Source organism: Vombatus ursinus, unplaced genomic scaffold, assembly GCF_900497805.2.
Source record: "Vombatus ursinus unplaced genomic scaffold, bare-nosed wombat genome assembly UNPS02008996.1, whole genome shotgun sequence".
NCBI lineage: Eukaryota > Metazoa > Chordata > Mammalia > Diprotodontia > Vombatidae > Vombatus > Vombatus ursinus.
Genome location: NW_020948774.1, coordinates 10,664,386 through 10,681,893, shown reverse-complemented (window position 1 = coordinate 10,681,893; position 17,508 = coordinate 10,664,386). Strand labels below are relative to the sequence as shown.

Below are 17,508 nucleotides of genomic sequence, written 5' to 3'. Positions count from 1 at the left end.
AGTCAATGGTGCTCCTTTCTTCCCTAGAAAATTTACTGCTAAGGTAAGGTCATTTTCAACACTTCCACAATTTAATGTGCCTATCTTCACCTCACTTAGAGACTTAAATAACCCTTCTAACTTGTAGTGCGTTCTATGCTAGAATTGAGGCGTCCACACTACAGGAAAGGATTTTGTATATCTAGAAAGGTGTGCCCTTTCCCTGGATTTGCACATAATAACTCACATTAACCATGAAGGGCAAGGATCAGGTTTGTTCATCCATATAGTGGCTTTCCCCTTTACTATAGTTAAATTCTACTTCTTGTTTGATCTAGAACTGTCTCTAGTGTTTCACCACTGTGACTCCACTGCAGTTGCCCATAGCTTATCATTTCTAATTTTTTTCCAGGAATACCTCTTGCCTCAGTACACTGTCATCCCTAACGCTTCATGGTACCCTGAAAACATGTGAAGTGACTAGGTAGCTTTTAGGACTTCCCTCTAGGCAACTGAAAGTATGTTTAATTGATTTCTCACTGTCTGACCTTCAAATTTTGATTCTGTTCTCTCTAGTTCTCCTTTTGGAGGCCAAGGGCATATTCCAGTGTATGAACTCATGGGGAATCAACTAAATATATTCAATATGGTGTTAAGGGGACAAAGTGAGTACCCAAGGTCAAGTAAATTCATAGCTAATATCATGAAGAGAAATGAACACCTCATTAAGGAGACATGAGTCATTCCAGATGTCTAACAATTATCTCTACCCATCTTCTATACCCAGGTGTAGGATTTCTCTGTATATATGCACATTGTTCATTATCAGTCATGGGTGTGTTCAGACTTAATCCTGTAAAGGTTAGCTCCTCGTTAACAAAGTTAAAGGATATAGCACTGAGAATTTCTCCCTGTACAAGATGTCAATATCTCCATGACACCACTTTGAAACATTTTTTTGTGGCATTGAAGGGTTGTCAATTTTCTTTTGCTCTGGATGTTGACCTATTGAGGTTGATTGATTCTTGGCCAGGTTAGAGTAGTTGGGCTACAACTTTGAACTAAGACTTTTAAAAGAAAAACTAGTCAGAGACAGGGAGAGAACAAGAACTGAGACACTAGAGAGAAGCTAGTTGGTAGCACATAAACTAGATTCCTGTGTTCATGTGCCCCCCAATTTAATACCAGGATATTTGTTACAGTAGGACCCAATATGATGGGGTTTAAATGTTTATACTACCAGTGACTCAATTTCTCACCTAGACTTGTAGACATTCCATTTCTCTATGGGTTTGGCATGGTCTTGCAACCTACTCTCACATTAGCAGGTCTAATTTCCCAGAGATAGACAGACCATCACCACATGGTTATATTCAAACTCTCTCAGGATCCTTGAGATAACACTATTGAGGGGGAATATATGTCTCCTCCTAGCTACTTTAGTTCTTAAGCCCACCTCACCCAGTGTGAAATTCAATGTATTTTTTCTATCTACATAAAAAGATATTTCCAATAATGACATTTTTAGATCTTAAATATAACAATTTACTTAATGATAAGTTAAATAATATTAATATATAAGAAATAATATAAATATTAAAGCAAATGCATAAATAATAAAATTCATGACAATACACATATAAATCCAAATAATACTCTCCAACCAATGCCCCTAATATCTCTGGTGAAGAGTACGCACATTCTCATACTAACCTGACATGAAAACATGTAAAGGAGGAAAGAAAGGATTGCTAGCTAGAAAGTGATCAGAGAAAAGTGGCCAGGATTGTGATGGAGCCTTGAGATTAGGCCAAATAAGGATCAGTTGAAGGAAGACAGGCACGATACCTTAGAAAGAGAAGACTTAAGAAGGATAGGATAGCTATCTTCAAGTATTTAAAAATACATAATTTGGAAGTAGTATTAGATGAGTTATTTTTGGTTATAAAAGGTAAATCTAGGAACAAAGGATTGAAGTTGCAGAGAAGCTTATATAAAGAGGAATTTATAATTAATTAAAACTATTCAAAATCAGAATGAGTTGCCGTTCACTAGATCAAGACCTGCAATGGAACTCAGAAGCCCAAATCGCTTAGAGTCCAATATCCCATTTTATATGTTATAGTATGATACATTTAAAATTGGAAAGGTCCTTAAAGGTCATTGGATTCAATCCCCTCATTTTATAGGTAAGGAGATAGGTACAGAAAGTGACTTGCACAGCATCACATAAGTAATCATCATCAATATCAGAATCTGAACCCAGGCCCTCTGATGCAGAGACAGAACTCTTTCCACCATATCATTCTGCACAAACGAGAATATCATTTTGTTCATACCTACCATGACTTTTGTTCCAACTCTTAAGAGAGTCTGTGATTCTTTACCTAGATATACACAGTATCATAGATGTTATTAGCTGGAAAGCAACTTAGAATCCAAGTCCAACAGTCTCATTTTACAGATGAGGAAAATAAGGTCCATGGAGGTTAAGTGATTTGCCCAATGTCACACAGGTAGTAAGCATCAGTGGTGAGATTTGAACTCAAGTCATTCAACACTAGATCAATGTTCTTTCAATTGTCTCATTTTACAAAGACTGGAGACTGTTCTTCAGTTATGTTCATACTCACTGGAATTTTTATTCAGGTCCCAACTGGATTAGATTGCCTCAAATGCCCTATCCTTTTGCCCTGACTGTTTAACTACTAGGGGTAGTTGAATTATGTGGATTTCAATAACACTATCTATACTCACTGGTGAGATGGAGGGTAACTAGTCTCTAACATCTGCCCTGCCACTGAGTCCTTACTATCTGCCCATTTGCAGAGCTGTGCAGTGCTCTGGCCCCCTCATCTTAACTGCTGAAGTAACCTAAGACTTCTGGGCCTTGCCACCCACCCCACCACTACATTGTTAGGAATTCTAGGACTTTCTGTTTGCCTTACAACTTAACTTTCTTTTGTATATTGTCTTCCTCAATTAGAGTCTGGGCTTCTTGAGAATAGGGGTTGTCTAGCCTTTTCTATTTGTATCCCCAGAATTCAGCCTAGAGCTTTGCATATGGTAAGTGCTTAGTAAATGTTTTTTCATTCATTCATTTACTCATTCATCCATTCTAAGCTGACCCTTTTAAGTTGTAAGAGTCTATGATTCTGTCATTCCAAAATTTCATGTGTAAAGTATGTACCTTTTGCTTTTCATATGTGACAAGTTTGGTCATTGAAAGGGGTATATTTTGACTTAGACTAGTTTCCTGGTATTTTAAGTTTAATTTTAGACTGAAACAAGACACTCATAAGTGATTCCAAAGTTAACAAAGATCTTCTTAGGTGTAGTGGGATGGGGGAAGGATATTCAACAAGAAACACTTGAAGACACTGCAAGTTGATTCAGCTGTCTTTTCATTAGGAATGTTTCCAAGTCTTCTCTTTCATTTAAAGTTATTTTTTTTCCACTGTAGGATTATTTTGTTTTTCTAGGTAAGTTTTTTTTTGTTGTTGTTGTCTTTTGAAATTTTATAATCTAAGCTCTAAACTCATAATTTTAGCTGCTACATGTTGCGTAATCTGGACTGTGGTTCCTTAATAGTTGAAGCTTTTGTTTCTTGATGCTTGCATTATTTTAGCTTTGCCCTTAAAGTTCCGGATTTTGGCAGTGATATATCTGGGAGTTTTCATTTTGGAGTTTCAAGAGGTGGTAAGTGGATTCTTTCTATTTTCACTTTATCTCTTAATAAATGTAGGCAGTTTTCTTTCATGATTTCCTGAAATATGATATCCAGGCTCTTTTATTTTCATACCTTTCAAGTTGTCCAATGATTCTTTTAAAAAAATATTAGTATGAGTCACCAGGCCTCCAGTCTGGTGACAACTTCATTCCTGAAACCTTCTAATGAATTCCTACTAAGCTCAAGCAATGTTTATGGAATAATAGAGGGATGCACTGGTAAATGTTTTACAACTAGGTGCTACTAAAAAAAATGCACACACACACTTTTATCTGGATTATTAAGTATAGACAATTAAAAATTCCAATAAACCAAGATCTAGTTTGTAATGATTTATGATTTGTGAGGTGAATGCTCACACTGAAAATTTAACAATAAGGTTTTGTAAGCTAGTTAGATCTGGCTACAGCACTGCCTGAATTTAACACTGATTTTATAAAGCTATAAAATTCTTTAAAAAAATTAAAATATTATTTATTTTAAACATTCTTTTTTTAATTTTGAGTTCCAAATTCTCTCCCTCTCCCACCCACTGAGAAGGCAAGCAATTTGATATTAATTATACATGTGAAACCATGCAAAACATATTTCCTATCAGCCATATTGCAAAAATTAAAAACAAACAAAAAACAAAGTGAAAAAATTATGCCTCAATTTTCATTCAGAGTTTATTAGTCCTCTCTATGAAAGTGGATAGCATTTTTTCATCATGAGTCCTTCGGAATTGTCTTGGATCATTATATTGATCAGAGTAGTCAAGTCTTTCACAGTTGATCATCATTACAACATTGTTGTTACTGTGCACAATGATCTCCCTGTTCTTCTCACTTCACTTTGATTCAATTCTTATAGCTTTTTTGTGTTTTTTTTCCTCTAGAACCACCCCCTCATCATTTTTTATAGGAAAATAGTACTCCATTAGAATCATATGCCACAACTTGTTCAGCCATTTCCAATAGATGATCATCCTCTTAATTTCTAATTCTTTGCCACCACAAAATATTTTGGTCTTTTTCCTTTTCCTTTGATCTCTTTGGGAAACAGACCTAGAAATGGTATTGCTGGGCTCAAAGGGTATGCATATTTTTATAGCCCTTTGGGCATAGTTCCAAATTGTTCTCCAGAAAAACTGGATCAGTTCATTACTCTACCAATAGTTCATTAGTGTATCTATTTTCCCTCATCCTCTCAAGCATTTGTCATTTCTGATAGGTGTGATGTGGTACCTCAAAATTGTTTTAATTTGTCTTTCTCTAATCAAAAGTGATTTAGAGTTCACGACCCACAGTTTCAGAAGCACTGAAGGGGTTGTTAGTGGAAAAAGTTTAAGAAGCCCTGATTTAGAGCATGTTTTCATATGACTATAGACAGTTTTGATGTCTTCTGAAAACTGCCTATTTATACCCGTGGATGATTTATTAATTGAGGAATGGCTCTTATTTTTAAAAATTTGACCAATTCTCTGTATTTGAGAAATGAGACCTTTATCAGAGAAATATTTGATTTCTCCATATTTGAGAAATAAGACCTTTATCAAAGAAACTTGCTGTAAAATTTCATGATATAACTTCATTATTTATGGTACCTTTTAGCAAAATGTAGTATCTCTAATTATTTCTTTTAATTAGGTCTGTTTTTGCTTTTGCTTTGTCTGAGATCATGATTGCTAGCCCTACCTTTTTCACTTCAGCTGAAGCATATTTGATTCTGTTCCAGCTTATTATTTTAACTGTGTGTGTCCTATTTCAAGCATATCTCTGGTAAACAATATATTGCTAGATTATAGTTTCTAATCCATTCTGCTATTTGCTCTCATTTTATGGGTGGGATCATCACATTCATATTCACAGTTATGATCACTAACTCTGTATTTCCTTCTATCCCATTTTCTTCTGTTTATTCTACTTTTTCTCACTTTTTATCCTTTCCCTCCTAAAAAATCTATTTTGCTTCTAATAATTGCCTCCCTTAATCCACCCTTCCTTTTGTCATCCCCTTTTTTCTCTTATTCCATTCCCTTCCTATTTCCTTATGGGGTAAGATAAATTTCTAGACATAATTGTGTGTGTGTGTGTGTGTGTGTGTATTTCCCTTCTTTGAACAAATTCTGATGAGAGTGAGATTCAAGGAATGACCTCTCCCCCATTTTCCCCTCCCCTGTAAAAGCTCTTCCTTGCATGCCTATTTTATATGAGAGATTTTTTTCTTCTTTCTCTCTTCCTCCTTCTCCAAGTGCATTCCTCTTTATCACTCTTTCAGTTGCTTTGGAGATCATTCCAATACAATTGACTCACACTCCTGCACTCTACCTATGGAAACTCCTTTTAACTGCCCTAATAATGATAAAGTTCTTGTGAGTTACATGTATCATCTTCCCATATAGGAATGTAAATGGTTTAGCCTTATTGAATTCCTTATGATTTCTTTTTCATGTTTACCTTTTTGTGATCCTCCTGACTCTTATTTTTGAATGTGAAAATTTCTATTCTGTTCTGGTCTTTTTATTGGTAATGCTTGAAAGTCCTCTATTTCATTAAATTTCCATATTTTCCATTAAAGGATTTTACTCAGTTTTGCTGGTAGGTGATTTTTGGTTGTAATTCTAGCTCTGTTGCCTTCTGGAATATCATATTCCAAGCCCTCCAGTCTTTTAATGTAGAAGCTACTAAATCTTGTGTGATCCTAACTGTGGCTTCACAGTATTTGAATTGTTTCTTTCTGGCTGCTTGCAATATTTTTTCCTTGACCTGGGAAATCAGGACTTTGGATATAATATTGCTGGGCGTTTTCATTTTGGGAACTCTTTCAATTCTTTCAATTTCTATTTTAGCCTTTGGATCTAAGATACTGGGACAATTTTTCTTGATAATTTCTTGATGTCTAAGCTCTTGTTTTGATCATGACTTTCTGGTAGTTCAATAATTCTTAAATTATCTCTCCTCAATCTGTTTTCCAGGTCAGTTGTGTTTTTTTTTTAATGAGATATTCACATTTTCTTCTATTTTTTCATTCTTTTGACTTTGTTTGAATGGTTCATGATGTCTCATGGAGTGATTAGCTTCCACTTGCCCAATTTTAATTTTTAAGGAATTATTTTCTTTACTGAGTTTTTGTACCTTTTTTCTACTTGGCAAATTCTTTTTTTAAAATTTTAATTAATTTACTTATTTTTAGTTTTCAGCATTAACTTCCACAAGATATTGAGGTCCAAATTTTCTCCTCAACTCTCCCTTCCCCATACCCTAAGACAACATGCTTTGTGATTATCCCTTCCCCCAATTTGCTCTCCCTTCTATCACCCCCTTCTGTTATCCCCTTCCCCTTCTATTTTCCTGTTGGTTAAGATAGATTTCTATACCCCATTGCCTGTGTATCTTATTTCCCAGTTACATGTAAAAACAGTTTTTAACACTTGTTTTTAAAACTTTGAGTTCTAAATTCTCTCCCTTCTTTTCTCCCCTTCCCCCCGCTGAGAAGATAAGCAATTTGATATAGGTTATACATGTGTAGTCATGCAAAACACTTCCATAATAGTCATGTTGTGAAAGACCAACTATATATTTCCCTCCATCTTATCCCACCCCTGGTGTATTCTATTCTCTCCTTTCAGCTTGGCCCTCCTCAAAAGTATTTGCTTCTGATTACCCCCTCCCCCAATCTGCCCTCCCTTCTATCACCACCCCTTTTTATCCCCTTCACTCCTACTTTCCTGTAGGGTAAAATACATTTTCATACCCAATTGAGTGTGTATATTATTCCTCCTTAAGCCAATTCTGATGAGAGTAAGGTTCACTTATTTCCTCTCACCTCTCCCCTCTTCCCCTCCACTGTAAAAGCTTTTTCTTACCTCTTTTATGGGAAATAATTTACCCCATTCTACCTCTCCCTTTTTCCTTCTCCCAGTACATTCCTCTCTCACCCCTTAATTTTCTTTTTTAGATATCATCCCTTCATATTCAACTCACCCTATGTCCTCTGTCTACATATATTCCCTCCAACTACCCTAATAATGAGAAAGGCCTCATGAGTTACAAGTATCATCTTTCCATGCATGAATGTAAACAGTTCAACTTTAATAAGTCCCTTATGATTTCTCTTTACTGTTTACCTTTTCATGCTTCTCTTGAGTCTTGTATTTGAAAGTCAATTTTTGCATTTAGCTATGGCTTCTCAAGAATGCATTGAATTCCTCTACATTATTGAATGTCAATTTTTCTGCCTCATTGGTTACACTCAGTTTGCTGGGTAGGTGATTTTTGGTTTTAATCCTAGCTTCTTTCACCTCTGGAATATCATATTCCAAGCCCTCTGATCCCTTAATGTAGAAGCTGCTAAGTCTTGTATTATCCTGATTGTGTTTCCACAATACTTGAATTGGTTCTTTCTGGCTGCCTGCAATATTTTCTCCTTGGCCTGGGAACTCTGGAATTTGGCTATCGTATTCCTAGTAGTTCCCTTTGGGTATCTCTTTCAGGAGGTGATTGGTGGATTCTTTCAAGTTCTATTTTACCCTGTGGTTCTAGAATATCAGGGCAGTTTTCCTTGATAATTTCTTGAAAGATAGTGTCTAGGCTCTTTTTTTTTTGTTATCATGACTTTCAGGTAGTCCAATAATTTTAAAATTATCTCTCCAGGATCTATTTTCCAGGTCAATTGTTTTTCCAATGATATATTTCACATTGTCTTCTATTCTTTCATTCTTTTGGTTTTGTTTTATAATTTCTTGATTTCTCATAGAGTCATTAGCTTTCATTTGCTCCATTCCAATTTTTAAAGAATTATTTTCTTCAGTGAGTTTTTGGACTTCCTTTCCATTTGGCCAATTCTGATTTTTCAGGCATTTTGGACCTCTTTCTTCATTTGGTCTAGTCTATTTTTAAGGTGTTATTTTCTTCAGTATTTTTGGGGTCTCTTTTAGCAAGCTATCGACTCATTTTTCATGATTTTCTTGCATCACTCTCATTTCTCTTCCCAATTTTTCCTTTACTTTTCTTACTTGATTTTCAAAATCTTTTTTTGAGCTTTTACATGGCCTGGGACTGATTCATATTCTTTTTGGAGGTGTTGGGGGTAGTAGCTTTGACTTTGTTGTCTTCTTCTGGTTGTATATTTTTATCTTTCTTGTCACCAAAGTAAGATTCTATAGCCTGAATTTTTTTTCCCACTGTTTGCTCATTTTCCCAGACAATTACTTCACTTTTTAACTCTTTGTTAAGGTAGGGCTCAAGCTTCAGGGGTTTTGTGCAACTGTTTTCAGAGATACTTTTAGGGACTTGTAAGGGGCAAAGCAACAGAATCCTGCCTCAGTGCCAGCAAAGAGATCCCTATAATGTCTTTCTGATCAGTTGTTCAATCCTCTTCCTATCTGTGGACTGAGAGCTCCAGAAGCAGACACTGCCACTGCTGATCTTGCTGCTCCCACTGCTGCCATATTGGGGTCTGGGCTGGACTGTGCTCCTCTCTCACCCAGGTCTGACAGACCTTTCCCACTGACTTTCTAAGTTGTCTTTGGCATTTGTGGGTTGAAAAGTTTGGAAACTGCCACAGCTGCCAGTGATTTCATCCCTTGAGGCCTGCTCCAAGTGTGCTGGGATGTTCTGTGTTGGCATGGTTTGTGCTGGACTGTGCACCTCTCTCAGCCTGGTGCAACAGACCTTTCCTGTGATCTTCCAGGTTGTCTTGGGCTGGAAATGTGTTTCACTCTGTCTTTTTGTGGGTTCTACTGCTCTAGAATTTGTTTAGAGTCATTTTTTACAGCTATTTGAAGGGATTTGGGGGACAGCTCAAGCGAACCCCTGCTTTTACTCTGCTATCTTGGCTCCACCCCCTAATTCTTCTTTTCTTCAGTGAATTTTTATGCCTTTTTTACAATTAGGCCCATTCTGTTTTTAAGATGTTATTTTCTTCAGTCTTTTTTTTGGGCCTCTTTTACCAAGCTGCTACTTCTCTTTTAATGATTTTCTTATATCACTCTTATTTCTTTTCCCAATTTTTCCTTTATCAGTCATCATTTTCTTTAAGTTTTCCAGCAATTCTTGTTGGGGTGTGTCCAATTAGCATTTTTCTTTGAGGCTTTGCTTATAGTTGTATTCAAATTAGCATCTTACTCTGAGTTTGTGTCTTGCCCTTCCCTGCCACCATAGTAGCTTTTTGTGATCATTTTTTTTTTTGCTGTTGTTGTTTGCTCATTTTCCCAGTCTATCTCTTGACTTTGAATTTTATGTTTAAGTTGGGCTCTGATCACCTGGCATGGGGAGGCACTGTCCGAAGATTCAGGATTATACCTCCTGCTGTTTTCAGAGCTAGTTCTGGGGATGTGCAAGTTTTGTAGCATTTCCAAGGTGTGTGATCTGAAAAGAGGTACTCTCCTGGTGTCCTGGTCTGTGTTTTGGTTTTTAGCAGGAAGGGTCCCTGCTTCCCTGCAGCCTCAAGCATTAGCACTCTTCTTGGTTTTGGAACTGTGACCAGTTCCCCTGCTCTTCTGCAGCCACCTTGCTAAGTGCTCCTCTCTGCCTTGGAACTGTGACCACGGTCCCTGCTCCCTAGTGACCCACTACAAGTATTTCTCTCTGCCCTGGAACTGTGTATGGGCAAAAGAGTTGCCAATCAGCATGAGCTGCACTGGAGTTTTCTTGGCAAAGCCACTGGAATGATTGACCATTTCCTTCTTCAGCTCATTTTACAGATGAGGAAACTGAGGCAAACAGGGTCAAGTGACTTGCCCAGGGTCACACAGCTAGTAAATGTCTGAGGCCAGATTTGCACTCAAGAAAATAAGTCTTCCTGAATTCAGACTCAGCACTCTATCTACTGTACTACTTTGCTGCCCTAATTTCTGTTTAGTCTATTCTAATTTTCAAGGAATCTGCTGCTTAAGTCTTACTCTTGTAGTAAGCCATTAATTCTCTTCCCTAGACTTTCCTCTATTTTTTTTTTCTTTTTAAAGACATGTCAAATAAGCAAAATTTTATTAAGTATATGCCAGGCACTGCACCAAGCAATAGATAAACAAAGAAGGGCAAACACTGCTGTTCTTGCTTTTAAGGACTTAACAGCTGCCTCTCTCACAGGGGAAGACAGCATAGAAACAACTATGACAAACAAGATATAATAAATTGGATATTATCCAAAGGTGAGAGGTCAGAAAAGCTTCTATTTTTCCATTTGTTTCCTCTAGCACACTCATTTCACTTGAAAAATAATTTTTTAACTCTTTTAAATACTCACCTAATTTGTTCTAGGAATTTTAGGTGAATTGGCATCCAGCTTATGGAATTATTCACTTTTTTGAGTCTGTGTCTTGGACATCCCTGGAAGCATAACATCTCTTCATCATGAGAGTCTTTTCTGTTTGTTTCTCATTTGTCCAGCATTATCTCATACGTTTGGTTCTGAACACTTTTAGAAGGAATATCTAGGTCTTGTTTCCTCTTTATTTGTATTTTTTCTCCCTCTTGCTATTCTTTCAAGGAACTGAGTGCTGAGTTCTTCAAGGATCTCAGGGGTGTCTCAGATCAGGAACCTGAAAACTTTCAATATGCCCCTGTCCTCCTAGTCTAAACTTTACAATTTCCTGACTTAGTCTGGGTCTAGAAAACAACTCTAGCCTTGCCCCAGTCGAAGCTCCAATAGCCTTTTACTGGTCCCAATTGCTTGTCAGTTAGCTGGAAGGCTTTGTAGATTCCAAGAGACAGAACTATAGGGTTCACCTTGGTCTGAGCTCCCTGTCCTGGTTACTCAACTACAGACCTGGACAGGAGCTAAAACTAAGAGACTATTCCAGTGTCAGAACCACCCAACTACTACTTGCTTTTCTTCCTACTCCTTAGTACACAGCTCAAGTGTGTATTCCTTGCCTCAAGGCAGTAGCAAGTAAGTCATGCAGGTTCTTCCTTAGTCCACCTTAGATCTGTGTTCTTCCCAGCCCTGGAATAATGACAGATTTGCATTTTTGCCTCTGTTCTTACTCTCTGAAGTTTCAGTCCTATCTTACTGAATCTGGTATTGCTTCTTGCCCTAATACACTCCCACAGACCCCAGTACAGTCTCCGTACTCAAAGGTGTTATGTGGCCCCTTCCTGGCTAGACTCAGTCCCTAGTGCACACATACATATCTCTTTCCCCCTATGTTAGCCAAACTGTAAAAATGATCCACTGTGTAGAGAACTGTGAAGACCTGTTTGAGGACTGAGGCTGCAGGGCATTGTGGTCCCTCAACTCATTGATAGGCAATTTTTAGAACTTGAAAGATCAAAACTCAACAAAGTGATAAATCAAGTTTTTGGAGATTATGAGATAATTAAATAAGTTGGTTTCATAACTAAAAGAAAAGGTAGATTTTCTGAGATTCAACACATATGGGGATGCTGAGTCACTGAGCTCCAGAAGGCTCTACTTTTAGTTATTGAGAAGGAGAAACAGGAGCAATTGAGAAGACAACAGGAGCTCGGTGAAAAGACAAGCAAGGGCAATCATCTGAAAAAAAAAAAAAAGGTTTCAAGTGCCGTCTACTTGGGAAGCTACTGATTGACTAGAGATAGGTTAAATCACATTGGAAGATATTCAACAAGCATTTTGTAAGGACCTACTATTTGGGAGTCACTGTACTAGGCTTTGAATGCTATCTATTTTTCTTAAGCACCACTTACAGTTTTGAAAGAGATGAAACCTTGTTGGCTGCCATGGGTTTGGAGGGAAAAGTGGCAAGTAAGGACAAGACTTGTAGCTGCTTTCTGTAGATAAGTTGAAACTGTTTGGGCAACGTGGCATCCTGCTGAGTAAAAAGCTGGCAGGTCTGTCAATACTATCCCAGATCAGGGTAGAACACAGATCTAAGGTGGACCAAGGAAGGACCTTCATAGCTTACTTGCTACTGCGTTGGGGCAAGGAATACATACTTGAGACTGTGTACTAAGGAGTAGGAAGAAAAGCAAGTAGTAGTTGGGTGGTTCTGACACTGGAGTAGTGTCTTAATTTTAGCTCCCATCCAGGTAGAAGTAGAGAAGAGGAATGCATTTGTCCAACAAGAGAGTGGTGAAGATCATAAGAGGAGCAGTTGGCAAAGAAACTTCTTTTCATGTTGTATATTGTTTATAAAGGGTTCAATAGCATAAGGGTCTACAGTACAGACTTGTGAGTTGCTCTGAGCATGTAGACTGTCCTTACTCATGTGTTTCCCTAGTAGGTTTCTGTGTGTTCTCATTCTCTTTCACATGACCCAGAGTTATGGGTTAACTATGATTTGATTATTCTTGTATGGTCTTATATTGAGTAACTGTGATATGCTCATTATTATAGATTTTGCCTTTTCATTACGTAAATGTTTAATATTTGAGGCTTGAGTGTATCATCATTATGATTGACTTATTGTATATAAATGCAAAGCACACTCGGGGAGGCTCAGGAAATATAGGGATAAGTAAGGTGAGTCTAATCTCCCACAATGAATTTGAGTTATAGCCACATGGTTATGGTCCTTCACTGATTTGCCAATGTCAGGGCCATTTAGGTGAGTGAATGTCAAACTGTCAGTCAAGGTGAAATTTTGACTGGAATACAGCTGTTCTAATTTCCATTTCCGTTCTTGATTCATTTTTCTCATGGATAGAGGCACTAATAGGCATCAAGAACATGAATTATTTTTGATAAGTTAGATACCACAGTCTCAGACCAGTCCTTTATGTCACTTGTGACCGACTTAAATGTCTTCAGGCAAGGAGGACAGGAGTGGGAGACAGAAAGACAAAGGAGAGCTTCAAACTGATATATAATAGCTTACCCTCAATTTTAGACAAGATCGTCAACCTCCTTCACTAAAAGGGCTTTTTATCTTTCTGACTTTTTCTTCTAACAAGGAGCAAAAGAGAAAAATTTCTTCTTCATCTCTCCTCCCCCCTGGCTCTGACGCTTTCAGTATCTTATGGAAGTGCTAATGAGCAGTGAGTTGCCCACAATGTAGGCACTCCTACAAAGGAGAAGCAAAATATGACCATAAGCTGAACACCCATGGCTAGGACAATCAGTCCAGGGTTACTGCTGAATTGTGGATGTCATTTGATGGTTAAAGTTCTAGCTGTGTAGCAACAACAAAATTAGTCTTGGAATTTGTAAAGGCTTAGTTATATCCCAATATTCCCCCAGCTGACCTACTATTGAGCCTGAAATCCCTACCAGAGAATTCACAGTCTTTAGGAAGGTCACATGTGAAGGGAAATATGGTATTCAGGAGGTGGACCTCAGAGTTCATTAACATATTATTTTTCTCCTTTATTTGTTTCCTCAGCACTTAGCACAGTACCTGGTATATAGTAAGTGCTTAATAAATACTTTTTGACTAACTGACTACTATGTCAGATGCACTCCTTTCACAAAGCAAGGGAGAAGATGGCAGGAAGTGTTGTCGAGATAATAGAATGGGGAAGGGAAAGTGCTGGAGCATGAGGCACTATCATATGGAGAGCACAGACCAGGTGAAATGGTAAAGGAGGAGGATCTGGGTAGTAGACACTTGGTAGGGTGAGGGTGGGATATAGAAGAGCTGTCTAAAGGGGAGGGAAATATGAAAAAGAAAATGAGGTTGCCTATTGCTTAAGGCCGAACCTGGTTCTGGAACTTTCCCTGCTAAAGTTGTTGCAGATACTCATAAGTTCTAGGCCCTTACTTATCAGTATAAAATCTTATTTAGCAGAGAGCACAATAGTTAACAACTTATACATTTTATAAGGCTTAAGAATTTACAAAACTATTTCTCTGCAGTGACCCTGTGTGGTATGTAGCATAAGAATTATTCTCCTCATTGTATAGATGGAGGAACTGAGGCTCAGAGAGGTGAAGTGATTTACCCATAGTCAATGAGTATCAATGAGAAATTAAGATGATAGGATTACAGATTTAGAATAAAAAGGGACCTCAGAAGCCATCTAGTCTAAGCCTTTCATTTTACAGAGGTGGAAAATAACAAATGAAGTTAAATAACTTGCCCAAGGTCACATAGGTAGTAAGTACCAGAGTAGGATTTGAACCCAGATCCTCTGATGTAAGAGCCAGTGCTCTTTCCATTATACTTTGCTGCCTATTTAACCTAAATCTTTGCACTTCAAGGCTAATGCCCTTTCTACTGTACCACACTATTTATAAATGGGCATATTGGCTATTTTTTAATTTAAATTTTTACTTTTATTCTGAACTGAATTGACACCAAGTATATATTGGGTATTTTATATAAATAGCTCCATAGTGACCAAGGTATGAAGGGTATTTTAGAGGCTAGGCGTAACACCAATCCAACCTAATATGAAATAGGGTTATGTCATGTACTATGCATAACACTCCATACAAATATGCTTACTCCAAAACATTCATGGACCACTTTTTGTGAGGACTTCTGTCTCTTAGTTTTGCTTCCTGGTTTTATTTTTCAAAACATTCTATTTTGTTTGATTATGGGTAGTCACCTCAGGGAAGACTGAGATATGGGGAAAATAAAGTATCTCAGCCAAGACATTCCAGTCTAAACAACTCTTTGATAGGGATAGGTACTGGAGGGCCCTGAGGGATGGGTGGGAGAGAACTTGCTAAGTATGTATGTGGCATAGGAGGATGCAATAAGAGATCTAGAGCAGGTCAGTCTATCAGGACAAGACAATGGGAGTTTCTAGATTTGCAGAATGTTAAGAATAAGAAAAGACCTTAGCTATCAGGTTCAATATTCTCATTTTACAGACAAGGACAGAGTTTTGGCTGAGGATCTGGATTTACAGAATTGAATTTGCTTGAACTGCATTGTGCTGTTTTCCATCCTAAATGTTACTTTAATAAAAGGAACAAAATGGGGTGGGGAGTTAGGAAGGAGTGAAACAAAAAAAGTTTCCATTCACTCTCTTTTCCCTCAAACAGTTAAATAGACAAAAAGCAAAACCCTTGTGTAAGGGTAGGGTCAAAACCATCCCATTTCATTTTATCTTACTACCTTAACTAGGTGAGAACACAACTTAATCAAAATACCTTAGATCAGGGGTTCTTAACCTGGGGTCCTTGAACTCTCTCTCTCTCTCTCTCTCTCTCTCTCCCTTCCCTCTAGAAAAAGAGAGATGATAGATAACTGTATTTCAATGTTTTTCTTTCTAATCCAGTGTATTTCATTTTATGCATTTATAAACATTCTGAAAAAGGATATACAAGCTTCATTTACTAAAGGGATTCATAACACACAAAAAGTTGGGAACCTTTGCCTTACACTAAGTGCTAAAAGTCTTTGAAATCCATTTGAAGCGAGATGATGCCAGACAAAAATTTTGTTCCAACAGTTAGGGGATTTTGTAATGCTCTCTGGGTCTTGTATAAAAGCATCAAAGTAGTTGCAGGTTATTTCAGAAATTGGAGTATGTGTGGTTTTCTAGCACAAATCCTGGGGTATACTGGTCTTGGGGAAAGATCTCAATTTTGGTCAGGTCTCCTTCCCCCATCTCTGCTTCCCTTTATCAAGAGGAAGTTCTTCCAGTTTCAAAGCATCGGGAAAATGTTGGACTTCCCATCTTCCCATCATTGTCCTAAATGATATCCCCAGATTGTTGGAAGCCAAAGGCAAACTGGATACATGGCTCTACAAGGAGCCCAGAAAAGAGACTACATCATGCTTAAAGAGAATATCTTGAGAATCTCACAAATGAGAGCATAACTTGCAAATGACTTGCAACAACCAGGAGATGTGAGTTTGCCTTTGCCACAGGGGCTATCTAAGGTTAAATCCCCCTCCCTTGGACTCTATATGTACTTGTGGGAGAGTCACAGAGCTGGAGGTGGTGGATTTTTAATCAACTGTTCTTATGATACCAATGTAGTAAATATCACTTTCCAAAGGCTACTTATGGTTCAATGTCTAAATGATTCTCAAATCTTTTTTTTCTTTATTTTTTAAATTTTTTTTTGTTTTCAACATTTACTTCCACAAGATTTTGAGTTCCAAATTTTCACCCCATCTCGACCCTCCCCCCACCCCAAGATGGCATGCATTCTAAATACCCCTTTCCCTAGTCTGCCTTCCCTTTTATTTCTTCCCCCCTTCTCTTATCCCCTTCCCCTTCAATTTTCCGGTAGGACAGGATGGATTTCTGTACCCCATTTCCTGTATTTCTTATTTCCCAGTCACATGTGAAAACATTTTTTTAAACGTGTGTTTTTAAAACTTTGGGTTCCAAATTTTCTCCCTTCCTCCCTCCCCACCCACCCTCATTGATAAGGCAAGCAACTAAATATAGGTTATATATGTGCAGTTATGCAAAACACCTCCATAGTAGACATGCTGTGAAAAACTAACTCTATTTTCCTTAATCCTATCCTGCCCACCCATTTATTCTATTCTTTCTTTTGACCCTGCCCCTCCTCAGATGTATTTGCTTCTGATTACCCCCTTTCCCAATCTGCCCTCCTCTCTATCATTCCCCTACTCTGTTGTCCCCTTCCCTCCCATTTTCCTGTAGGGTAAGACAGATTTCCACACCCAATTGAGTGTGTATGTTATTCCCTCCTTAAGTCAAACCCTATGAGAATAAGATTCACTCATTCCCTCTCACCTCACCTTCCCCCGTTTCCCCTACACTGTAAGAGGCTTTTCTGTTTGTTTGTTTTTTGTGGGATAATTTACCCCGTTTTACCTCTCCCTTTCTCCTTCTCCTAGTATATTCCTCTCTCACCCCTTAACTTTATTCTCCAGATATGACCCCTTCATTTTCAACTCACCCTGTGCCCTCTATCTATCTATCTATCTATCTATCTATCTATCTATCTATCTATCTATCTAT

At 37.8% G+C, this 17,508-nt stretch overlaps 1 protein-coding gene across 3 annotated transcripts in view; it reads right to left on the bottom strand.

The window, feature by feature from the left end:
* The window catches only part of SHISA6 (shisa family member 6), a 457,435-nt gene that overhangs the window by 165,100 nt on the left and 274,827 nt on the right, over window positions 1-17,508 (bottom strand). Inside the window, exon 4 of one of the 3 annotated variants that reach the window (XM_027850213.1) lies at window positions 1,330-1,357. The exons of the other annotated variants lie outside the window; for them this stretch is intronic. Coding sequence (XP_027706014.1) covers window positions 1,330-1,357 — 28 coding nt within the window. The remainder of the gene's footprint in view (window positions 1-1,329; window positions 1,358-17,508) is intronic. 3 annotated transcript variants of the gene reach the window in all.